The sequence below is a fragment of the Oryzias melastigma genome, linkage group LG8 (assembly GCF_002922805.2).
Source record: "Oryzias melastigma strain HK-1 linkage group LG8, ASM292280v2, whole genome shotgun sequence".
Lineage (NCBI taxonomy): Eukaryota > Metazoa > Chordata > Actinopteri > Beloniformes > Adrianichthyidae > Oryzias > Oryzias melastigma.
In genome coordinates, this window is record NC_050519.1 from 9,190,958 (window position 1) to 9,216,590 (window position 25,633).

General features: G+C 37.8%; 1 protein-coding gene across 1 annotated transcript in view; it reads right to left on the minus strand.

The window, feature by feature from the left end:
- Positions 1-21,747, minus strand: part of col5a3a (collagen, type V, alpha 3a) — a 41,333-nt gene extending 19,586 nt beyond the window's left edge. The window contains exons 1-19 of the mRNA XM_024271827.2: positions 21,293-21,747; positions 13,840-14,004; positions 13,308-13,521; positions 12,945-13,107; positions 6,704-6,826; positions 5,219-5,620; positions 4,469-4,585; positions 4,240-4,359; positions 4,093-4,146; positions 3,942-3,983; positions 3,344-3,406; positions 1,958-2,032; positions 1,708-1,794; positions 1,508-1,564; positions 1,263-1,316; positions 1,108-1,161; positions 949-1,002; positions 441-494; positions 143-196 (exon numbers count right to left, since the gene is read on the minus strand). Of these exons, the coding sequence (XP_024127595.1) occupies positions 143-196; positions 441-494; positions 949-1,002; positions 1,108-1,161; positions 1,263-1,316; positions 1,508-1,564; positions 1,708-1,794; positions 1,958-2,032; positions 3,344-3,406; positions 3,942-3,983; positions 4,093-4,146; positions 4,240-4,359; positions 4,469-4,585; positions 5,219-5,620; positions 6,704-6,826; positions 12,945-13,107; positions 13,308-13,521; positions 13,840-14,004; positions 21,293-21,374 (2,034 nt within the window). The 5' untranslated portion in view covers positions 21,375-21,747. The remainder of the gene's footprint in view (positions 1-142; positions 197-440; positions 495-948; positions 1,003-1,107; positions 1,162-1,262; positions 1,317-1,507; positions 1,565-1,707; positions 1,795-1,957; positions 2,033-3,343; positions 3,407-3,941; positions 3,984-4,092; positions 4,147-4,239; positions 4,360-4,468; positions 4,586-5,218; positions 5,621-6,703; positions 6,827-12,944; positions 13,108-13,307; positions 13,522-13,839; positions 14,005-21,292) is intronic.
- Positions 21,748-25,633: the final 3,886 nt, after the last annotated feature.

Genomic DNA, 25,633 nt, shown 5'->3' on the forward strand with positions numbered 1-25,633 from the left:
CATTTGTTATAACTTGTTTATTGAAGTTATTGAGGTTAGCTTTTTTTAAAGCAGCAGGATAGAATAATAAAGAGTCAAGAACAATAAAAAATGTGTTTTTTTTAGAGGATTATTTGTGGCAAAGCAAGAATAGTGCTCTCACTTTCTCTCCTGGCTCTCCAGCAGGCCCTGGAGGACCAGGCTTTCCTCTGTCCCCCTACAAGATAAAAGCATTAGTCACAAGCTTAGTGATTTTTTTTTTTGGACAGCTCCTCCTTAGTAGAGGCATATTGAGCAGATACTTCTTAGTGTTTAATGTTATCATAGGAACCTCACTAATCACTAGAATCACAGTATGCAAATAAGCATCTGCCAGGTGACATGTAAAGAATCCATGCCAATCTTGTTGCCATGTCTGAAAAAAAAAAAGTAACGATGTCAAATTACGAAATCAAACTCACTCTGTGTCCCTTGTCTCCTGGGAGACCGGGCAGGCCATCAAATCCCCTGTCACCCTGGGGAGCAAAAATGCAACAAGAGCATCAATACCTGAGATTCACACACATGCACATATGGTAATTTGTAAGCATTAGCTGAATTGTTCTGAAAGTCTCCCCTGGCACATCCTCCCACCTGCTCTGACTCTGTAGGCAGAAGGAGCTTTCAGATTAGCTGTAGGTCTGCTAAAATGCTGCTCGGACTGATAAAGACTGTGTTCTGTCAGAGCCAGTGTCAGGAGAGAGATTTATTTACAAGCTCATCATGTACTGAGTTTTTTCTTTACTAACAACTTAAAAAAAAATTCAAAAGGTTCACATTTGCAAATGGAGATAATAGCTTCAAGTGAAAAAATGAACTAAGAATGTAAAAGCATGTTACTGCTAACAAAGTGAGTGGATTTCTCGAACAGCTAATTAAAATGTGATCCTTAGTGCACAGTACAGTTTACTGACATCACAAGCAGCTTACTTTAGAGCCAGCTTCCCCCGGAGCTCCACGGCCCCCATCCACACCTGCATGTCCCTATGGGATACCCAATTCAGTTAGCGCATGGCTCTGCTTCACAGTGCATTAAACTCAGCGTGCTTTATTACAATATGGAGAACATTTATCAGCTCGGTTTCTCACCCTCTTCCCTGGCTTCCCATGAATTCCAGGGGTGCCTGGTAACCCACGAGGTCCCTAAACGGAAAATAAAAGTGGCAAAACAAATGGCAAAAAAGGTAGAAATTGACAATAATGACAAAAATCAATGGTGACGTAGAAACGATTGATAGCCTTACAGGGGGACCGTCGTTTCCTCTATCACCTTTGAGCCCTGATGGGCCTGGAACACCCTAACAGAAGCAAAAGTGAATAGTAATTTATCCTGGCAAATCGTAAAACAGGAAGAAAAGGGTTAGTGGAAATTAAACAACTTCAACTGATCTACAATGTTAATTGTAAAAGACAGAGTGAGGGCTGCAAAAAAGTAAAGTGGTTCTGTTAGAAGTCAGAAAGTCTGTAAGGTGTTTCAAGAGCATCTTACCAATGGGCCTGGTCGCCCTGTAAGACCCAGCGGACCTGGAGGTCCCTTAAGTGACAGCTGATGAAAAACAATCATTCATATAATAATTTAAATATGTAGCTTTTACTTTTTCTTTTAGACATAAGCATAAAGTGAATATTACTTCAGCAATGTTCTAAAATGCTGTGCTGCAGCGTACTGCAGGTTTCTGTGAAGCATACCCTGCTCTGCTGCAGAATAGCTTGTGCTTGTGCTTCTTGGGGAGACACCACTGGTCCATTCTGTGAATCTCCTGCTGAATACCGAAACTAGGGGGAATTAAAAAAATACATAAAAAAATTAAGGTCCCAAAGCAGGATTCCCCAAATGTAAATAAAGTTCAACCACACAGCCCCCCCTTGTGGCCAACACCACACTATTCAGAAAGTGTACAAATGCCTGAGCTTGCTTCATTGTGCTGTAAGTTCTTACAGGTATCATCAACAGGGTTCCCGGAGGTCCTGGGATCCCATCAACTCCAGCAAGGCCAGGACGTCCTGGAGGGCCCTAAAAGAACAAGGCCGAATCAGCACTCACAGCTTTGGGTTTTTGTTTCTAAATTGAGGTCATGAGGGCAGACAAAAATGACAGGAACAATTAGATACAGTGCAAAATACACTGAATCAGAAAGAGGCATTCTGCATGTATCTCTGGTACATTGCCAACAACTGAATTTAAGTCAATTCTTGTTAGAGAGTGGATGTCTCTGGCAGAGTCTTTGTTCCAGTGGTCAAAACAGCTCTGAATGAATACATTACTTAGACTGTTCATTTAAAATAATAATAATAAATAATAATATATTTTATTTAAAAGCACCTTTCAAGCCTCTCAAGGTCACTTTACAACAAAACAGATAAAACACGCACAGGTAAAACAAACAAGATAAAAAACTAAAGTATAAAAGTAACAAACAGAAGGCAGAAGATGCTATGGATAAACTTGTCTGAACAGGAAATGTTTGAGTTGTGATTTGAAGTCGGTTAAAGAGTCCAAGTTTCTGAGATCAATACTGCATAATAATGATCTTAGGATAGATGTAAGAGTACACCAATTGTTAGTTTTTAAGGAGACAGGACTAAAGGCTTCAAATGAAAAGTAGTTATTTTTGAAATAAGCAAAATCATTTGACCATGAAAGAGGCAGAAGAATTACTTCATAGTAATGTGTTTTACAAATAACTAATATTTTAATGTAAATGCAAATATGCAACAGGATTAAATTTATGCTTAAAGAAGGCTTTTAGTCATTAAAAGACTCGCTGCATTATCATATCTTGCAAAATAATTTAAAAAAATGACCAGTAAATATTTTTTTTAATTATAATCAAACATATAGACTTCACTGTATTATCATTTATTGTACTTTAGTATTATTTATCCTTTTTAAGCTTATATTAAATCAATACCCCTTTGTGGGACCAATTAAAGTCTCAAGTACAATTTCTGTATATTTTGACACTTCTACAACAAATTTAATAAAAGGAAAGCAATGAAAATATCTCATAAATGTAATATTAAGGGTCACAAACGGATTTATGAACACTGAAAATCAATATTTTTTTCTGCCATCATCACTGCATCGGAATGTAATCCACAAAAGAACAAACGTGGTAAATTGACACACAATTACAAAACCAAGTCACACACAACTCGATCAATTCTCATCCGTGAAAATCAGTGTCATCGGCAGGACACTGGGATCCAGCAGACATGTTTCAGTTGAAGGTCACGTCTGACTCAGTAGTGTAGGACCCTGAGGTAGAATGGTCAGACTCCAGTCAAACAAAACCACTTTAAATTCAGCCTGTGACCTACTCACCATATCACCTGGCTCTCCTCTGGGTCCTGCAGGGCCTACAGGTCCAGCTGGGCCAGGCATACCCTATGAAAAAAACATGAAGAGTATAAAGAGAGTATAAATTTTATCCAAGTTTCATTAAAAATATTATCACAATTTGATTATTATTTACTGGACTTCCTTTTTTTTTGTTTTATACATGATGTTCTTTTTAACGACTGATACATTTTTATTTAGCGACAAGTAAATTGTATGTTTTTTATTGTATTAACTAAATATTGCACTTTTTAATGTTTTTTTATGTTTTATTTATAATGTTTTTGTCATAAATTTGATCACGGCAAATTGTTTTAATGTGTGAAGGTTGTATGGATTAAAGAGCATTTTTTAAATGTTACATTTTAAAAATCTAATAGTGCTGTGTTAGCATACACAAACAAAAATACTTTAATGCAAAGACTACTATGTTGTCATCACTGCAAAGGAAGGAGATATTTTAAGATTTTATATTATGAAAGTAGTCTTGCAGTTTTCAAGAACACTTGTGTTGCAATTTAAAAACTATTTTTTTTTTTTTTTAGCTTATCAGCAGTTCTCAGCCTCATCAGGACAGACTTACATCTGGCCCCAGCAGGCCCGGGGGTCCCACCATCAGAGTTCCCTGGAAATAAGCATAAACTGAGTATAACTGACATTAGAAGACTATCGAGACATTTACAGGCTCATAGAGCAACTGTACAGTTTATTAAATGCTTCTAGTAACAGCTCACCGGTTCAATAACAGCTTGTTCTCCTTTTTGCCCTTTCTCTGCTCTGAGAGCTGCCTGTAGTGAATATCAGAACATAGATGGAAATAGTCAGTAAACACTTGACTGAAGCAATCAAAGCATGATCATTCATGAAAACATACAGTTTACCTCTACGTTCAGAGTCTCAGCTCTTTCACGCTCTGCAAAGTCAAAGTCATCCTCGAATATTTCATACTCTTCATACTCTAACTCAGTGTCGTTTCTGAAATCTTCGTATTCAATGATCTGCTGAGGAGCCAGAGAGAAGCCATTGAGTGTAATGGCGAGAACAGAAATGACCTTTTTTTGCATTTCTGTTCCAGGTTGAACGTATGTCATGTACTGGCTTTTAACCTACCTCATATTCAGTCCCATTTGGGCTCACGGTTACTGTGGAAACTGAGAGATCGTCATACAGGTCTTTGTAAAGGTCATCTCCATACTCCACCACCGGCTCCTTTAGCAGTGTGTTTTCCTGCATGCCAAAACAGAGATGTGAGTCATGGCAACAGTCGACCTGGGAGCACAGAGAACTTTCGGAGGCAAACCCTGCTTCACCGAAAAGGCAAATTTTGCAACAATGATAAAAAAAAGTGAACAAGAACGGTGGATTTAATGGAAAATTGTTAGGTTAACCACGAAACAGAAGGACGGGTGAGCAGTTAAATGCAAATGGTAAGGAAATTAGCCGCTGTATATCAGATGGTCTGACAGCAACTGCAGCTGCAACAGAATGAGCAGATTAAAGAAATTATTACATAAAAAATGAAGCAATTCTTGTTTGTTTTAAAAATGTTAAAAATTATTTTTTGTAGTTAATTTAGGAATTATTCAGTGACAATAATTACTGCAAATTATCTTAATGAAAACAAAGTTTATCTTTTTATTTTGTTTATTTATTCATTTACTTTAACATTTATTGATTTCTTTATTTTTGTATGCTGATATTTGTGATGAGCAGCTAGTGATTAGAATGGTGCTGGTTAGTGGTACAAAAATAAAACAACTAGGGTGAGCAGAGGAAGGGGTGCTCTCTATGGTTAGAAGGTGGTGACTGGTTAGATCTACAAGTGGTAGGAGGAATTCATCTACTGATAAATGTGTCTACCTCCTCAGTAACCTCTGTGACAGGCACTGTGCTGGGCACCACAGTGGGGGCCTGAGTTGTGAAATCGGGCTTGTTTATGGACACCTCAGTGATGGTCTGGTCAAAAGCTTCAGTGGGAAGGTTGATCTCAACGGTCTTAATTTCTGGAAGCTGCGTGGGCTGAAAAGCTTCTTGAGATTGAAACTCCGGCACTGTTGCAGACAAGTCCTCCTCTTTGTGTTTTCTCTTTCTGGACCCCTTCTTGCCTTTGCCTTTGCCTTTGCCCTTGCCCTTGCCTTTGCGTTTGGAACCCTTGCCCCTTTTCTTTTTGTGCTTTTTGCCCTTCCTGTCCCTTTCAGACACCTCCTTGAGTTCAGCTGGGTGGTCACTTTGCATCAAGGCATCAGGCTCAAGCCGGACATTCTTTCATGAGAGGCAGGGTGCAAGACGAGGGCACAGGTGGAGGAGGGAGAGAAAACAAACAATGCTGTGAATAAAAACACAAGTAATAGAAACGGCCTGCTTCAGGCCTGGTGACACCTTTGCAGGGCCAGACATCCCATTGTGATTGCTACTGAGCTGTAAAAAACCAAGACCAAACATAAAGTGACATTTGCTCGCAGAGGAAAAGTGGCCTTGAAATAGAATGGTGCTTTTCTGTAATAGGAAGGGCTTCAAATGAGACAAATGAAATAAGTGAGGCAGGAGAAAGATGTTGATTTGCCGCACACTGAAAGCTCATTGTGCACCTGCAGTCTGATAAGGGTAAGATGGGTGGCTGTTGAAATGGTTTCACACTCTACTGCTCGATCCCACTCTGTCATCATTTGGTGATACCACCTGCATTAATGTAATGAGTCGCGTGCAGAAGGCACAAAGGCCGAATTTAACAATAACCCCATGAAATTCATCCACACACACACACTTCTCCTTTCTTCTTATCTCTTCCATCCATCACAGGATTTATACATGCCTTAAGGAAAGGAGGAGATAATATATCAACTCAAACTTGAGTTATAGGGTTTTGGCTCACTGTCTATAGGTGTGTGTAATAAATGTGTTGCCAGAAAATAAAAATGCAAAAATCAGAAATGCTTTCATGTTGGCCATATTTTTAATAGACGTTTCTATCACAACATCTGGCTTATGCTGTCTTCATTTATATGTGTCTTTCTAAAAAACACTTTTGGCCCTCACAGATTCTATTATATGTAAGCTTGTTCTCCTTTCACTTGTTGGCTGCAGGAAGCAAGGGCTTCAGCAGGCCAAGTTCAATAGCTAGAGGAAAATGGATATGAGTGCAAGATGTAGAAGCTTTTCTTTTTATGAAGTGCAGGACCTCTAAGAAAGAGAGACATTTCTGTGAAAGGGACAAGCAAATGTACATTTCCAAGCAAAACAAAAAATAATATTTTTCTAGCTGATAATTAAAATGTGCACCAAAAGAAAACCCCACCTGCCCCTCACACGCAAGGACACACTCTCCCTCTTTGTAGCGGTACTGACCTCAGCCCGTTTCGAAACTTGGCTGACGGTTGGCAAAGCAGAGTCACAGTCTGGCATATAGTTCACACAGTAGTTGGCAGCAGCATGGGGGTCCTCCACAATGAGAAGTTGTTGAATGTCTCCCTGAAACAAGATGAATCAACTCAGGCAAGCATTGACAAACAAGAGCGGAAGCTTCTGCACAGTACAGACAAAGGACTGAACTTTATTACAGTCTGTCGTAAAAACAAGTTACAGACATAGAAATGACCATATTCATATGCGCTTTATATGAAGAGTTCAAACTGTAATGACATAAGGAGTGGAACTGATGCTACTCAGTCCTCTCAAAGTCTAATGCTACATTTACACCAGTCTCGGAAACATGCATAGGAGCAAACGCCTCGAATGAAATGTCTATGTTTATGCATATTTCAGGTTTCCACGTTCAAAACTCTCCCATTCTCGCTACATACATTTTTAAAACCATTTGTGGGCTCTTCATACAAAATGCAGAGAAGTGATAGTGAAGTAGTGTCCTTTTCAAAATACAAACGTGTCAGCCGTTTGAAAAACAATCATAAAGTAGATATTATTGATTGCGATTTGTGCCTGAATGAAATTAGGACACCAAGTTTTTCATATATCAGAATAGAACTGTGAAAAGGTGCAAGAGGTTTGCATTACTTTGACATTTGCACCAAGCCTCTTCCACCAGTAAGTAGTAGGGATGCAAGAAAATATTGTTCAGTAAAATATAGCAATACTTCACTTGGCGATACGTGCATCAATTTTAAATACTGCCAAGGCAATATTCAAATAATTAATTAAAAGCAAACATGTGGTTCAGTCTTACTTTTGTTTTCCACTTAAATATTTCCTCAATGACCATAAGAAAAGCACCATGCCCAGTGTGAATGCACAGAAAACATACACAACACAGCAATGCATCATGAAGTCATAGGTTTACCTCAGTATCGCACCACTTCTGAATTAGTGCTAAAGAATGCATTCAAAAACAATTAATGATTATTTATCAAAGCAAATAATTTTCTATGAGATATTTTAATTTTTAATGTAAAGGTAAAAATCAAAAGTCTGCTGTATTTCGTATCATGACTTTGCAGCAGAGCTTCCCCTTAACTTCCCAAAATGACCTTGTTTTGAATCTATCACGTCCGTTTGAGGAGGACATTCAGTTCGCCTGAAGTCCTCGGTACTCAGACTGTGAAAGGTCAAGCTGGCCACACTAAGGCCTCTGTGCAGCGAGCCAATTAAAGACCAGCCAGGACAAAGTGATAAGCATTAGTCAAGTTAAATTAATAGAAAACCCTGGGCGTAGCATCGCATAATTTAGCTCATGTTTAGACAAAGGGAAAAAAGAGAGCCCAAACGTAATTGGTTTTAAATGATAATTTGATGTTCAGGCAAAGGTGATGCTGGTGCGAATTAAGATGAGATGACCTTAGACATCATGGAAAAGTCAGTTACACAGAAAGCAATTTTTAACACCAAATATTTGATATGAGTTTACTGTTTTAAAAGTTAAACTCATTCCAAAAAAAAGAGAGAACTCTATTTTACAGACAAATCATTGCAAACATGTGGCCTTGTGAAAAGTTACCCAAGGAGAGCTAAGCAGCCTTTTTGAGAATTGATGTTGGATTAACTGTGTGATGGTGTGGTAATTAAAGTCCCACTGCAATCTCTATAATTGGTTTTTGTAGCCAGAGGTAAGAAAATATCAGAACATTGCTACTCTGTTACTTAATATGAACAGATTTTTTGTCTTTTCACATCATGCTCTGCCAGCAATGCATGTCAAAGCAAAAGCTGCACAAAACTGTAAACTTAGGAATGAATTTTAAACTTTCGTTTTTTCCTAATACAGCAAACATGAAAGACATTTGTATCCACCTTTCTGTTTTTACATTTTTTGCCAAAGGCCAAATTGTTGCACTGCAAGATTACAGACAAAGAGGCAAGCAGAACAGCTAAAAGGAGCTAATCCAATTACAGCTTCACATCAAAGGTAATGCTTTGTCTTTCTTATTTTCTTCCTTTTGCTTGGGAGATTCTGTTATTTAGAAACATGCATTTTAGCTTAATTTATGTTAGTGGCTCTATGAATCATCAAAGATATGATGAGAGTATAAAATTGGGTAATGCAGCCCTGTCTGGAAAAGATGGCACCTCATAAGATTTCACAAGTCATCCACGACTTTGCCTGCTAAGCCTGGTTAGTAGAACAGCTCTGCTGTTTTCTGATGCATGTGAAAAGGTGAAATAAGTGAGCCTATGCCGCCCCAAAAGGATAAAAAAGGAAACAGCTAAATAGATTTTGTGTAATCCAACTAATGCCACCACAGAGAAGGTTGACCTCAAACTTTTGGATGTCCTTACTGAGGCCAAACATGATCAAACAAACCCTGACAGAATAGATGTCCCGCATCATGTCTGTGCTAGTTCTTTTTCTAAAATAGTAAGCCATTGTTTCCACATGACTAAAACTCTGTGCCAAAACCATTTTTTAAAATCCTGTGCTAATTGATATAAATTGGTTAAGACTTTCCAGACAAATAAATAGCGGCCTGGGTCTTTTTCACGCAGCCATTGTTCGTTGGAGGCACACAGGCCACACAACAGCCAAGAAGAAGCACTTAATATTTGTTTTACTGCAAATGCAAGCACAAATTTGAGTTTAAACAGTAAAAATCCGTAGTCTGGAAGCAATAGACACATTAGCGGCTGACCACAGTCCCAAAGCTCCCACACTGATCTCCCACAGTGGGAGAGCGAGGCCAGAAAGAACATGGCTTCACCCCCAGAACCAGAGCCTGGGAAAAGATTCCAAGAAGGCGTCCAGCTAAACACCCCCTGTAGATGTGCCACAGTGATGCCTAAATAAACTCGACAAGAAATAAAAATGCTTTTTTTTCCCACAAGCAAATCAAAAACTGTCAATTTTATGTGAGCACTTCCAAAAAGCTCTGGTGATAGATTTCATTAATATTCTGGATATTATCGGCCATCACTCATCCATCATCATCGTGATCATGCATATTGAATGATAAATGAGTGCATCTAAAGGTTTCTGAAAGGCCCTGAGTTATTTCCAGAAAGGCAGTTTTACTCAGCCCACATGGAAACACATTTTTCAGTTTAAATTAGACATAAAGATTCAAATAAAATAGTAAGCCAGTGACGGTGTGACAGGGAGGAAAAATAAAACAGAAACAGCATGTGTTAAGACAACTGATGGGTAACATGAAGCTACTGAGGGAAAAAAGACTTCTGAAGACTATTTTGGACAACAAAATGTAAACAACCTAGAAAATGGAGGGATATATTTGTGCAAAAACAACAACATTTTCACAAAAAGACGTGAAAATTACATGGAAGGATAATATTTCTAATTTGTTTCTCTTTTTAAAATGCATTTCTGAAATTCTTATATTTAACAATATTCACATTTTAATATTACTTGGTAAGAAAAATCCAGTTAAAGTGATTATATTGTATTTTAACCCAGTGATTATTTGATTTGTAATCAAATGTAAACATATATATGTTTTCTGATCAATATTGTGCTGTATTGTGATTTCAAAGTATATTTCAAACAAATAACAACAAGCCTAAACATTTAGACGAAGCAAACAAATGTGCTTAATGCAAAAACATGTTAAAACGTGGTTAAAATATTGACATGAAAATGCCAAATTAAAAAAGTTCAGCAACAAATGAAAAAAAAGTTACACATTTTAAAATTAAAAACATATTTTAATCTGTTTTTATTTAACAGTTTCCTAAAGAGGTTGTGAATTTCTAACACGACACTCTAAAAAAGAGATCTCAACCACTGGTTTGTTTTAGACGTCCTCCTGACCTGAAACACTTGATCTTGTTATAAAGAGTTTGTGACCTGTAGAGTTGTTTGAATCGGGTCTTTTAGGAACAGAAATTGAGGCCCCAGAAGAATCTTAATGCTCGTGCTCTGAGATCAGAAATTTGAACAAGACTGCACCTGCTTCTGGAGAGTTTCAAAGTAAGCATTTTATTGTAGATAAAAATGCTATTTTTGAGGAAAAGTATTAAACTTTATTTGTTTAATATATTTTCCCCTAAATCTACATTCATTGATACAGGAAATCAATAAATGTTGGCTGTCTTGTCGTACATTATTATTGTTTTGATCTATTATTGTCATTCAGCTTTTAAAACAGCTTCAAATGTCAAATATTTAAAGATTAACAGGAACATTCTCTTTATTTTCAGAGGTTAAAACACAATTAACTCCCTGGAAAAAAAAATAGACAACAGAAGACTGGAAGGAAGTTATTCAAACTTGCCACTCACTGTAAAACTAAATATGTTTTAGGACTTCTATTTCACTTTTTTTCCAGCTCCATTGCTGAGCAGACGAAGAACCCTGAGGACATCCAATGCTTTAGCTGATCTTAATTTCATGCTGGGGGTGAGAGATTTAGTGGAGCCTCATTGGGAGTGACAGTGGGTATGGGGTTGCGTACAGTTATGTCAAATACAAAAGATGACTGACGGTAAAGGTTAAACCTGTGGAGAAGAGAAACTAGAATCACTCCTTGCCTAATTTGAATTTTCTTTAGCGTACTATAAAGGCAAATGTTTACACTTGAGTACATTATTTGACCTATTTAGACATGCAATAACCTTCTCCAGCTTGTTCAGACTGCATACATTCAGGTTATGATTATTATCGATCTTTTAATGTTGAAATGGTTATGCACAATCTGATTAACTTAGAAGATTTACAGCCAAAAAAAACATCAGTTGTTTATCTCTGCATGCATTTTACTGTTGAATGTCACAGGGGTCGACTGGAGTCTATCCCATCCATCACTGGCCAAGAAGCAGACTACACCCTGAACAGGTCCCAACTCAATCAGAAAGCCGCAGCCCCCTCCGTGCTTACTCCGAAAAGTAATTTAGCATCTACCTGGCATGCATGTTTCACGAATAGAACAGATTGAACCTCCACAAAGACACAGCCCTGGCCAGGACGGAGCGATACATCACCAGTCTTTCAGGACAAATCCAAAATCCAAAGATAATGTGTCATGTACGGGCTAAGTATCAAAGGGAAATGAGTTTAGGCAAGTCCGAACAGAAGACTTCCGTCATGCTGCTCTCTGTGATGTATATCATTATCTCCTCTGCTTTTTGTTCTTTTAGCACCTGCTAGTAAGCGGGACCCCCACCACCCCACATCCTGAGTGTGTTCTGTTAATATATGCTGTCAGTCGTAAAATCCAAACTGCAGCTTAAGCTACTGCCAATACTCCGTTGATTTTAAATGTTGTTTGATGTTGTTAGTAATACACTGTATGTGGTAATACACTCAATACAGAAGAATGTTGTTTAATCTTCAAAATAAAGTTTGTTTAAAGACCCACTCCAATGAAAAATGAATATATTAACATGTTCTTGTATTATTTTTCTCATGATGGAGGACATATATTAAGAAAATTAAGCTTAAATTGCATTTCCGGGTATTTCTTTATTTAAATCATCATGAATCCAGAACAGTCGCAAAAACGTCATTGGTAAAAGCTTGTAGCCCTGATGTAACTATGGCAAGCTCCCTGCTATCTGATGCATAGCTCCAATATTTCTCGCCATTATTGTTGCACTGATAATGATACGCTGGGGTTGTGAGGGACTGTAAGCTAACAGCTAACAGCAGAGAGTGTAAACAGAGTGCTGATGATTACAATTTACTGTCACTCTGCAGAAACTACATCCAAGAAAATGACACAAGTTTATTGATTTAAGCCAAAAAAAAAAAAAACAATCATAATTAAAAGACCACCAGGAATACTTTTAAAATAGACCAAAAGACGAGTGAGATTTTAATGTGAAAAAAAAAATTAAGGGGAAACTAATTAGTAATGACCAACAACTGCTTCTGCTTTGATAGAACCCATCTATCACTCCAGATATGGGAACACAGAAATAATCAATCCCACATGAATAAATGGTATTAATTAAAAATGATTCTAAAAAGGATTTCTGAGCTTTGTCAGATTATTTGGCTAAAACCCTCCCTGCATCGGCTGCATTGTTTGGCCACAGCAGATAGCACATCAAAAGTGCCTAATCTCACTATCTGTCCAGCCAGACCTGCAACAGTACTGCCCACACTCACACTCAAACAGACCAGGGCTTGATAAGAATGTGCCTCCGAATGAGCAACAGAGACTTAATCACTTTCATTGCAGCATACCTCAAAAACCTCTTCATCCAGCAGCCGCGTTCCAAACACAGTCACTCCATCAGTGCTGACGACAGCGCCGTCCCCTCGCGGCAGATCCACAGACTCTACCCTTTCACAATCAAGGTGAAGGGTCACAGTCTTGTCCAACACACTGTAGGCTATCCTGTGCCATCTGGATGAGTAATGGGGAAAAAATGTTCAGGTTAAGATTTAACCCAGACTGGCACCAGAAAGGTCAGCCTCCACTCAGACGTTTATGAAAGATTACAGAATATCAGGATGAGTGCATTTAGTCATGACTGGACATGTGTCAGCAGCTCTGATGAACAGATGTCTGGGTCAGTGGAGTTCATACGACCTCTTACTACCCACTTTCCATCAGCCAGGCTGATCCTCTTGAAGATGGGGTATAAATCTGGACTTGGCTGCCCATGCTGGTCCTCATACAAGAACACAGGCGACCGCCCCACTTCTAGCCCCAGCTGCTGCACCCCCTCGTCATTGTACACCGAAAGCACAAAAACTTGGGAGCCCTTTTTAGCTCGAACGGTCGTCATCAGAGAGAAATTCTCAGGAAATCTGGAATCTATGAGCAGTGAAGGAGAGGAGAGGAGAGGGAAGGAGAGGAAGTTGTTAAGTCATAAATAGAAGAGCACAACAGGGAACAGACACTTTTATAACACACACAGACAGCCTGCTGCTGGTGAAACATGGATAAAGATAAGGAGAAGAAAGTGGAGTTCAGTCATTTCTGAAGACTTTACTGAGAGGAAAATCCATCATAAACGCTATACATTTTAATGCTTTCTTCCTTTTTTGGGAGGAATCTTGAATCATTTTATTGCTCAAGTGGAATAAAAGGATATTCTGTATGCGGTCTTTTAGGAAAGTATCAAGCCAATACCGGGGAATAGCTGTTTAGTGGGTGCGCTGAGCTGGATCTTTTTGATGTTGTAAGCCATGTCCGTCTCATCAGTGCCCCTCCTGCTGGTGCAGAGGCCGGCCTCCAAGGACACCCCCTCCATGTTCTCTGAAAGCTCCAGCGCTCGCAGAACATCAATGGGATCAGCTGGGAATGGAGAGGAGAAAAATAAATTAACCATCTGTCGATTTTTACAGAGCAGATCCCGGGGAAAAAATATGGAAGTTGCTTCATGCCACAACTACAGCTCGACAGGCTTTGAAACAGGTTTATTTCTTGCCGTCTGTTTATTTTCATTTCCATCAGTGAGTAGAAAATTCTTTGAAACACTTGTGATGGAGTGAGGCTCATAGCAGATGGCAGCAGTATTCTATTGCTCCTGTCAGTTTAACATCCAAATCTTACAAATGTGACAGCCCTCCTTTGTCTGGCTCAGCTGAAAAGCAGGGTTTAGTGTGGCTGGAAGCTGGTTTTTAAAGTGTGGTGCCTTCCTGCTTCCTAGAAGTCGGAAGAGACAAGCTCCACTGAGATGTGGCGGCAGGTGGCCAGGCTTCTGCAGGGTTTATTATAGGGTAGGGGTGGTACACAGTCTAACCAATAATCCTTCAGTAGCACACACCTGACAGCTGACACCTGCACACTCTGCACCAACAACCCTTCCATGTCGTATTTGTCACCAACTAAATCCTCTTCTGGCCCAAAAGAGAGATGACTAAATAAAGCTATGGTGAAGAATCATTCATTCTCACTGCTGTATCCCCAAGCAAGTCAGCAACTTTTGCTTCCAACCATCAAAAACTGTTGTTTTAGGGAGTGAAACATTTCTGATGATCAGCTGACTTCTTTCATTTCAATGCAATTCCCTGTAAATCAGGCATTCTGCACATAAAAAAGGAGAATCAAACAGATTACAAGCCATTAAACAACATTTTTAGACATTAGAGTTATAAAAAGTCCTAAAAATTAACTCACTTCTGTCTTTTTTACAAAAATAAAATCAATAAAAAATACATGTGTTTTGGTGGATTTATTTTGTGCAGCAAATATTGTTTTTTTTTTCTTTTTAAAAATTATTTATTAAGGGTTTTTTGTTGATAAAGTGCTGTGCTGAGCGTTATCAAGGATCAGAGCTTTGTGCAGAGCTGGTCTCTGACCAGCTGCTGCAAAGAGCCACTCAGCACTTAGCATTCCAGGCATCTCAAATGAGGATCCTAAACCCGAATTGCCTCCTGCAGCTCTTGCTGCCCAGAGCTCGCCTATTCTTCTCCTTGTTAATTAAACAGAGAAAGTGGACTGACGATGCTTGCAGAAAAACTGGAAATTACTTTTTATGGCATTATTTATTATTTGCTAAGCAGACAGTATTTGTCCAAAGTGGCCTCAACAGTTTTTAAACTCAGACTCAATTCTAGTGGTTTTGAAAACAGCTTTGAAGAAAATATAGAAATAAAGAAAATCCATGAAATATAAATACCACATACCACTGTAAAAGTTTTTTTCTGTATAATTTTCAGGTTCAAACCAAATATTTGATATGACTTTAAATCACTATTGATTGATCCAACTTTAAATAAAGTCTAAAAGACTTCTTGACTATACAATAATAGGTAAATAAATTAAAATCAATACTAAACAAATCCCACTTTTTAATTATTTTCAATGAAATTTAGCTGAAAATATTTAAATCTAAGAAAATAAAAGTTTAACCACTTCTGTGTATTGTTGGTTGTTAAACACACTAAAAAGATCCTAACAAAAAATATGAACTGACAAATACTTACAATACTTTACGAATTATTAAAGTTAAAAAAAGGTTGGATTTATGCAATAATATAGATAATTAATCACAAGATATAAACTTTGCAAAAAGATAACCTAGAAAGCCAATCGTGTTTCCTTCTGTTCCTCTGATGGATGCATCCGCTGTAGTCTGAGTTAAATATTTAACATGTCAGTCATTGGTGACACAGTTTCCAAGTGTTAAGAGCTGCCTCTCTGATCCATTAGCATAGAACCAACGGTACACCTTCTCTGAGCGATCAATGTGGGGTATTATCTACCAATTTTCTACTCTGATTATCCGAAATCATTCAAACTAAGTAACAAGATTTCAATAAAAGCACTTAAAATCTGTTATTAAGGTATTTTTGAGTGTGGGTAAAGCTTAAATTATATCAAATTTTAGTTAAATTAAAAAAAAATAATAATCCAATCACTGTGAGCTCTATAACAAAGTTGGCTCCCTCTACATTTATGATAAAATGTCTTTTTTTCTTCTAAAAATTAAGATTTTTCTTCTGTTGCATCCTAAATCTTTCTTGCTCAAATGCAACCAAGAAAAACATGTCGAATAAACTGTGACTTGGTTTCATTTCTTTGATAATTTTAATGTATTCCTGTCAGACTTTTCCCAGATGTAAATGTCATTTGTTGAATTCATTTTTGCTTAATGTGCTCATCCTATTGGCACATTTTAACTACTGAATTATTGTGTTTTATTTTCTCTAGAATGCATTTTTGTTATATTTCATCACAGCAGGATCAAGATTGATGTGTCATTCCCATATTTGAAGCAATGCATCTCTTCAGAGATATTCATAACACTGAAGTACACAAAGTAGTAAACAAACCGTTGCTGTCAACTGTTAATAAACACCTGAAGAAGTGACAATGATAAGTGGAGAAAGGCTTTTATTTGCTCATCGTTTTTTCAGTAGCTCGTTTTTGACATGACACAGCAGACTGTGATTACTGTGTTATTACACAATTTCCAACCAAGTTTTGTTTAACTAATTTTGTGGGTGTGGGAAAGAAAAACATGTGTTTTCATTTGAGATTGTTTACAGCTATGAAAATGTTTGCTTGCTCATTAGAAAACAATAATTACATTTAAAATATTGCCAAAACTCATAGCAGGAAAAATAATATTTAGTCGACAGATCTATATATATGTAGAAATGTCCTATTTAATATGAGTTTCTAAAAGTAAAAAAAAGAAAAAAATAGCTCTTTGTAATCTAAAAAACATTTGTATTTCAAAAGTCTTGAGATTAAAAAAGAATATTAACTAAATATAACTAAAATAAATCAAATTAATCAAGTTATTGCTAAAGTTTATGTTTAAAAAAAAATTTGAACTAAGTTGATTAAAAAATATATTTTTTATTCAATATTTGCAATTTTCAAGGGTTAGCTGAGTTCAAAAGTCTTTGGGTCAAAAGTTTTGTCAGTTTAATCCTCTTCCCAAAAGAGCAATGCTTTTGGAAAAGTTCTCAAACAGAAGTATTGTGACTTTATTATTACTAAAAAGCACAATTACATATCAACAATATATAATTGTATAACCTTTTAAAAAAGAAGATTATGAATAGGAAAATGAGAAAATACACTTATTTTTCACGTCTGCTGGATTAATAACACGAAAATTATTATTATGCAGGAAAATGACCCTTTTATGACTCATAAAAATAAGTATTTTTGTTTTGAAGTAAAGCATTGCCATGCTCTAAACAGGTTTCAGCTCTGGGCAGACAGGAGATCCTTAACCTCTGACCAACAACACATAAAAACACAAGAACAATTTGAGCAGACAGCCATGCCAGAGGCACAATGCTGAGTCAAGCAGCAGAAACCACTTTTTACAATTATCTGTAATTAAATGTGCAAAGAATGATAGGCATCCAGCTGAATTGGTCAACGCATTCAGTTGACAAGGAATAGTTTGACCAAAACAACTAAAAAGTCACATGTTGTGATTTATACAATCCCTCTTTTACTATGTCCACTCTCTTGACAGAAAAAATATATGATCAAAGAATACCATAAGAGGTTTGCATTTATTCAATGAGCTCTAAAAAAAAATCTTTTCTTTCCTTTGGATTCATTAGTCGACTTGAGTTCTGCCAAATGCAGCGGCCTCTTCCTCCAGCACTGACTGTTTAAACATGTTTAGCTTGCATCTCATTACCTGTAGCATTCATGTCCTCGCCTCACCTGTCAGATTATGTTTCTTCAACAGGAATCTAAGAAAAGTGGACGAGTCAAACTTGAGCACAAACGTGGACACGGCCAACAAAAACAAAAATGTTCCCATCCTCCAAGGCCAAGGATCAGCTAGTCTTAAAAATAATCTGAGAACCTCCCAGGACCAGTGATTCAGGGAGTTTTCCAATCCCATCAGAGGTGAAAATATTTTGTAAGGAACTAAAATATCCATCATTTCTACTCCAGCATGTGTTGGTTTGATTTGACTCTGATCATTAAGTCATTCCCACGAATGTAAAAAATGCATTCCCTCTGAAATAAATGTTGTGTGCTGTTGTGTAGCAACAACTATCATGCAGCAGTGACAGGCACAGTTTTCCTGGCAGAAAGAAGCTGAGAAAGCCTTCTCACAGACTCGGCTCTATAACCCAGAAATGCCACCAAACTGTCTCCCTCTTTATGTCGTCTGTGACTCTTGAGCCATTCTCCTCGTGCCCTGAGGTCGCACTGTTCAGCATGATTTCAGTCATACATGGACATAATGTGTTCTCTGTGTTCTTAAGCAAATGTCTCTCAGGACATGCTTTATGACTCACACCACCTACACTCCAAGCCTTGCCTGAAAAAAAAAAAAAAACCCACTCAGACGCACAGTATTACACTGTCAAAAGCTATTGCATCTGGGACTTGGGGGGATTTTAACAAGAAATGAAGCAAACAAGAAAAGTAGGCAGTAGGATATTCCCATAGTATTGAGAGCCACACCCTGAGATAAGCAGAGGAAAGGCTCTGACATTTGAACTTTGCATTACTATTCAGAGATGTCAACATTTCAAGCAATAAATATGACAACCGATTGCATCAACCTGAAGCAAAATAAAAATAATATAAAAACAGTTTGTCTAGTATGCCCATTTTACTGCAAACCTAAAATCCACAGAAAATATTTACCACCGGATACATTTTGGTGCTCAAGTGTTATCTGGTCATTTATTCCCAGTTTGCATCAGCACCACATTCTTCACTCTCAACAGCTTGTGTTGCTCACGGCATGATGAGCTGACAGGCCAAAAGCTGCTCGGCCCGCAGAGAAAACACCTGCCCCTCAAGGCCCGGTGCCGAACAAGAGTTTCACAAAGAAACAAAACACAGATTTGTTCTTTTAAGTTGTAGAAATCACTGCAGATCCTTAAAACTATGCAACATAACGCAACTAAAGTGGTTAGACCCCATTTCAGGAATACAAGCCTATTCAAGTTCCAGCCCTAAGCTGTCATTTGGAGTCTGAGACAAGACAGTTATTATAAAGTCTAACTTCATTGTAGGAGTTGGCAAAATCAAAGCTGAACACCATAGATGGCACACTCAGACACAAGCATCAGTCTATTGAACTTTTAGCGAATAGAAAATCATGAGCTGGATCACAATATAAAGTTTAGACTCATCCAGCCCTCTTCAAGTGCATTTGATGGGTGAGGGCCATGAAGTGGGATAAGGAGGAAGAGGATACGCTCTTCTGATGTCTGCTCATTGCAATTCCACAGGAAGCATCTCCAAGCAGTCCCACAGAAAGCTGCTCGGGGCTTCCAGTGATCAGAACGACAGAGCCATGAAGCCTGAGGGGAAGGGAAATTTCTGGAAACCAGATGTGTTTAATACTATAGATTGCTGTCAGGCGCCACAAAGTGTTTAAGCATCTTTTCTGCATATTAAAGACTTGGAGGAATTCCAAATGGTTTAGCTCATCAAAAAGTCAGAGAAGCAGTTGATGATTTGAGAGATCATAGCAGCAGCATTTTACAGAATACGTATTTTTCTAATCTTAATTGTGCCAACTTTAGCGAGTTTCTTCAGTTGTCTTTCTTTTCCGTAATATGTTGCATAATCAAAGACTTCTTGTCATCCAATAGGAACCTATAGGAGGCTGGGATTAAAATTCCCGCTGTCATAGAAGCTATCAAAGATGAGGCAGGGCACACAAAGAGGGAAGAAGATGGTTTACACAAAGATGTAGATCCTGTAAAATAAGACTTTGATTGAAAGACCAAAAAAATAAATAAATAAAAGCAAGAAAAGAAAACAACGCAAATGTGTTGAGGCTACAGAACAGAAGATTTAGACTGGAAAAAAATGAGCTATGCATATGCACAAGAATGTCTCACTTCCTGTCTGTCAATACCAGTACAAAGCGCTCTCTCATCTCTCTCAAACACATACAGAGGACACATGGGAAAACATTTGTTGACTGTAATACACACATGTTTGTGCGCAACATTCAAAGACACAAAGGCATCATCAACCAGAAGCCCATATCTAAAAACTTGGTTATCTGCAGCACCATATGTTTGATTCACTTTCAATTCGTCTTGCTGCACAGCCTCTCATTAACACAGCCACCACTGTGCCACTCAGACATGATCTGGGTCTGCAAGCTCACGTCTCTCTTTCATTGTTTCATTTCAGTCTACGACGTCCAGCAAATGTTGCCAGATGCAACATGTGTGCATGTGCAAAGTCAAGCAAATGCAACATCTACAACAACCACAACTTCCACTTTGAGACACACTCCTCTCACTGGGATTTTCTGAACTGCAGCATCTGGGATAAAATAAGAGGGTCTGTGTGGGTGACAGAACTGGACTCAATGAAACAGGACAAAAATGTGGTGCACATCTTTACAATTGAAGTGGATTCCAGGACATCCACATCTGTTTGACAGTGACCAACACATAAGAAATGAAAAAAAAGAAGTAGTGGAGCTCTAATTTAAAGAATCCCAACCAAGAAATAGGAGCTGATGTTAGAAGGAAACGTGTCAAAAATATCACTTCATTTGGAACATGGCAGCCAGAGTGTTTGTGCAAAGCTCCTTCACTGAGACTTATGGGGGAATATTAAACAGATCCATGACAGGAATTTTAATCCGCTCTGATCTTTTCAGGGTTCGAGCCATTCCCTCTCGAGCCCACGTTAAACGTTTTCACGGTAAACTGACGTCGGTCACAGGCAAACTCCAACATGACATCACTCCAACATGACCTCCCTGACCGCACCTGCTGCCTATAGCGCACGCCGATCCAAGAAGTGGTCGATCGAAGCGCAACAGTTGATTCGGGTTTTGAGTGCACATGCGCAAGAGAAAATCCAGAATAATTGCTGACACTTCCAAGACTTTTTGGCAACTTCCGAAAGCAATTCCAACTCACTTCTTTTTTATAGCCTTAAGCAACTCCTCTACAAGCTGCAACATCCTCACATTTACAAAAAACTCAAATACAAGAAAATTAATCCATCTGGACATTTATATATATATTTTAAATTATGAATTAAATTGTGCTTAAGTTACGAATAAAAAATACCTGCAAATATTCTTAAAATAAATCCATTCTGCAGTTTTTGATTAATGACATACAACTTTTTAGAAGTTTTTCTTTTTTTAACTATACTTTACCAGTTTGACTCGTCGCTAAAGGACGTAGGATGAATAGAAAAAGTATTGTCCAGCAAGACGTGGTCCTTGTTTGGTGGTCCATCCTTTAAAGCAGGGACCCCGGTCTGCTTCTGCAGCCACAGCCTCCCACTGCAGCACCTCTGCCGGTGCAAACTCGTGGATAACAGACGCACACGCCGTGTAGTCCACTTCCTTGATTGTTGGGAAAAGTTAGGCTGTGATGGCTCGTCCAAGTTTCGCTCTATCTCTCTCATTCAATCTCACCATCACTCCCTCCCTCCGTTCTCCACCTCCTCCTCCTTTTTCCCCCCACGTGACGGTGCGCTAAGACGCACGAGCGCGCGGTGCGCCGGCGGAAAACTCAGCCGTAAATCACCTTTATCACGCGAGATAATTTGTTAGGTCTCGGTTCTCAAGAGCAGTCTTTAACCTCGGAGGTGATGTACGGTTCGGCACTCTTCCTCCTGAACACAAAAGTTTTGATTTTTTTGCAGGAAACACCGTGCACGCGCCAGCCAGGTGTGTTGAGGCAGGAGCCTGAAAAGTGAGGCCACAGGCAGAATCCCTGCAGGTTAGAGGTTATTGACTGTTAGCAGGACAACGCATGGTTGGTCAGCGTGATTAGTTTAGCTGCAGGCACACCTGACTGGAAGCCATTACTTAAAATCAGGAAGATTTATTATTGTGCACTCATTAGCTAACAAATCTCTACTTTAGTCAGATCTTGCTTGTTTCAAGATTCAATTTTACTACAGACAAATACTTCTTTTTTTATAAGAAAGGAAAATTACAGAATTGTGTAAAAATGTTTTATAATATACATATGTATTTGCAATTATATATTTTTTTTAAATCAAGAAGCTTTAAAAAGAAACTGGCTAAAGATGATAACATGGTCAACACATAGGAAACTGTCATGACACTGCAATCAATTGGTTAAATAGACTTCTGAGTACCTCAGAAAATGATTGCTATGCTACACAGATCAACTGCTCATGCAAAGAATTCATCAAACTGACAGAAATGGCTCATGCTGTGACATGTGTGATCAGCTGAAACAATTTTCACCTCAACATACATCTGAGTTTTATAAAGTCAAAGATTATCTAATAGAGGATATCCTTAACAATTCATGCGGTTGATCACCTGTGGGAAATTAATCCCATCTACCTGAAATTAATTCCTGGAGAAAAAAAGAACTATTGAGTTGAGACATGCTCTGTGATAAGACATGTAAAGACTTCTGCTAATTGGAAAATTACTAAATCTAATGTTTCCAGAGTCCAAGGAACCAGCTTTTGCAAAGTAGAGGGGGAGATAAATCACAGTGAACAGAGAACTGGAGCCGAGCCATCTCAGGGGAGCAGAGTGTCAAACTTGAAAGAAAAAGAAAGAGCAGCCTCGCTTTAACTGTTGCATAATATGCCAAGCCAAAGCAAATTGTCACTCAGAAATTGTTAGATAAGAAGCATCACTGACAGGAGGGACACATCATACACACATAACTTCACTATTCACCTTTTGACCTTCAAGTGTAAACCTGATGGCTTTATGAATGGACTGTCCCATAAGCTGTCATAAGGCTTATCAGAAAATATGTTTAAAGTCCCACTCCGATGAAAATCATGTTTTTAGTGTTTTTAAGAAGTTCTTGTAGCATTTTTCTCATGATGGAGGATGTATAAAGAAAATTAGGCTTATATTTGTATTTATGAGTATTTCTATATTGTGAATCAGGACCTAAAATATTGTAAATATTGCATAAATATGGATAAGGTGGACCAGAAAAAGCAATGGGTTGGAGAAAACCAAACAAAAGCACCCTGACAGCAGAAGAGCTGAGGTAGATCTAAACTTTTACTGAGTCCATTCACGGGTTAGCCAACCAGAGTCAGGGCTGCATTCCTGCCAGCTCTTAGCAGATAGTTGCTAAGACTTCCCTGTGCAGTCTGAGCTCTTTGTGAGAAATAGTTCAAAGTATGTGCTGTGTACTTTTGTCTATTATCAGACTTGTCCAACCTAAATGGACAAACACAAAAAACGAGCAACCAAAGTTAGTTACATTCTAAAAATGAACTGTTTACATTAAATTATTATTCAGGACATTTCAAAAACTAGTAAAGATTAAGTAGATGGTTGCTTCATATCAGTGCTTTGTCATTTTGCATTTACTCTCCCGAGTAAATGGACTCTATTTGTCAAGTTGGTGAAAACCCATTTAAATGATGAAAAGAGAACCTGCAAGAGCTCAACCCATGCTGGCAGTCTCTTTATCCTGATTGCCATTTAGCATAAACCTGCAGACCCGCTTGAGTTTACTCTCATTCACAATCACATGGAAATAACACAATAATAAACTATGCCCATTATGCAGTGTGACATTTATTTATGGTCTACTGGTTAGAAAAAATGGAAACGAAAATCAATCACTGGAATTGAAGGAAAAAACGGCTAAAGGATGTTGTTTTCTTAGCAGCATTTCATCTGTGTTTATGTATTCCTTAATTAATCCTGCAAGTGGCTAAATGATGCTCGCTGCGTTGCAGACTGACATTTATTTCACATGAGTGATGGGTTTCAAATTCTAAGTCTCTCTCTGCAGGTAAATCTGTGTTGATAAATGACTGTGGACTTACTGTGTTATTTAATCACTGCATGAGGGTGGAAGTGAAGTAATCTGTCATCTCGTTGCATTTTAGACTCTTCTGTGAAGCCTCCTGCAGAGGAGAAGATGAGCAAGAATTAGAGTGAGATCAGAGACACATATTCATTTGAGTCTGCTCCTTGTTTGGAGAACATGGCAGAACAAGACAACAATTTGGCTAAAAGATGTAAAAAAAGTACTAAAGACGCAACAGGCAGCCAAGACAGAAAGTATATATGAAATATTTTCCTATATTTCAAGATAAATTGTTTTATACTTTGTAATTTGTTTTATCTGCGCAAAATGTTTTTATATGGCGCACATATAAACTCAAGAGTTTAATAAGTTTCACGTTTTTGTGAATTAACAATTAAACATCCACTTATAAAACATTTCTGCTGCAAAGAGAAATCTCATTTTATCTTTGAGCAGTTCTAAAACTTATGATATGTGAAAGCACCTCTGCAGAAAAAAAAAAATGACTGTGCCAGCCGATAACCTCCTGATATTATGTCCATATATCAGACAGTGTGTGTTCTTACATAAGAACTTAGAGGAAGATGCATTTTTCCAAACAAAACCGCCAAGCAGCAGAAAGGAAAGTTTATCGAAATGTGAAAGAGGGCAGAGGGAGTTCACCTGACAGAATTAGACAGACGGCAAAATATTCTAGGTAAACTGCATGGATGCTTTTCTGGATTTATGGAATTAGAGTTGGTTTCTTTTTCAATAAACCAAAATATGCTGAGTTGACTAATCAGGATAATTGACCTGATATAGGCAATTGGGAGAAATGCAAAACAATGGAGGTGTTAGGATTCATTTTAAAACAGTTAGATTTGTTTAATAATTTGTGGTTGATATTTATTCATTTTGAATGTTAGAATTCACTGATCTAAAGTTGATCTTTAACCAAAAATTCAACCAGTGTGACTCAGAGATAAATACTTGGTTCTGAAGAGTGCAGGTGAAGTTTTCCAGATTTTTTGTAGTTTTTGCAAGATAATCAAGTTTAAATTAAGTAAACAAGAAATAATGGCAAAACATTTACATTTTAGTTTAATAAGGTTTAGAACAGGGGTCTGCAACCTGCGGCTCCAGAGCCACATGTGGCTCTTTTATCTCTCCATGCTCTCTGGCTGAAGAAAAACAAAATGGCAATTTTAAAAAATGTGGAGATTGGCTATTATTTTAGCAACATGCTAACGTTTTTAGCTAATTTTTCGTTTACTGGGGTTTTAAGCTAATTTAGAATTTAGCTTCTATTTTAGAAACAGGCTAACTATTTTGACTAATTTAGTTTACTGAGGAATTTTAGGCTACTTATGTGTTCAGCTAGTAATAGAGCAATGAGCTAGCTTTTTGGGGGCGAAGTTGGCCTCTAATTAAATTTGTTATGCTAATTTGCAGTTTAGCAAATATTTTGGCAATATGCTAACATTTTTGGCTAATTGTTATGTACTAGACTTTTTAGGCTAATTTAGAGTTTCACTTTTATTTCAGCAACATGTTAACGTTTTGGGCTAATTTCGACTTTAGCTTCTATTTTAGAAACAGGCTAACTATTTTGACGAATTTAGTTTAGTGAGGAATTTTAGGCTAGGAGTTTAGCTAGTAATTAAGCAACAAGCTAACTTTTTCGCTAATTTGACTTCTACTAATGGTTAAAGGTAAAAACGTAAAAAAAAAAAAAATCC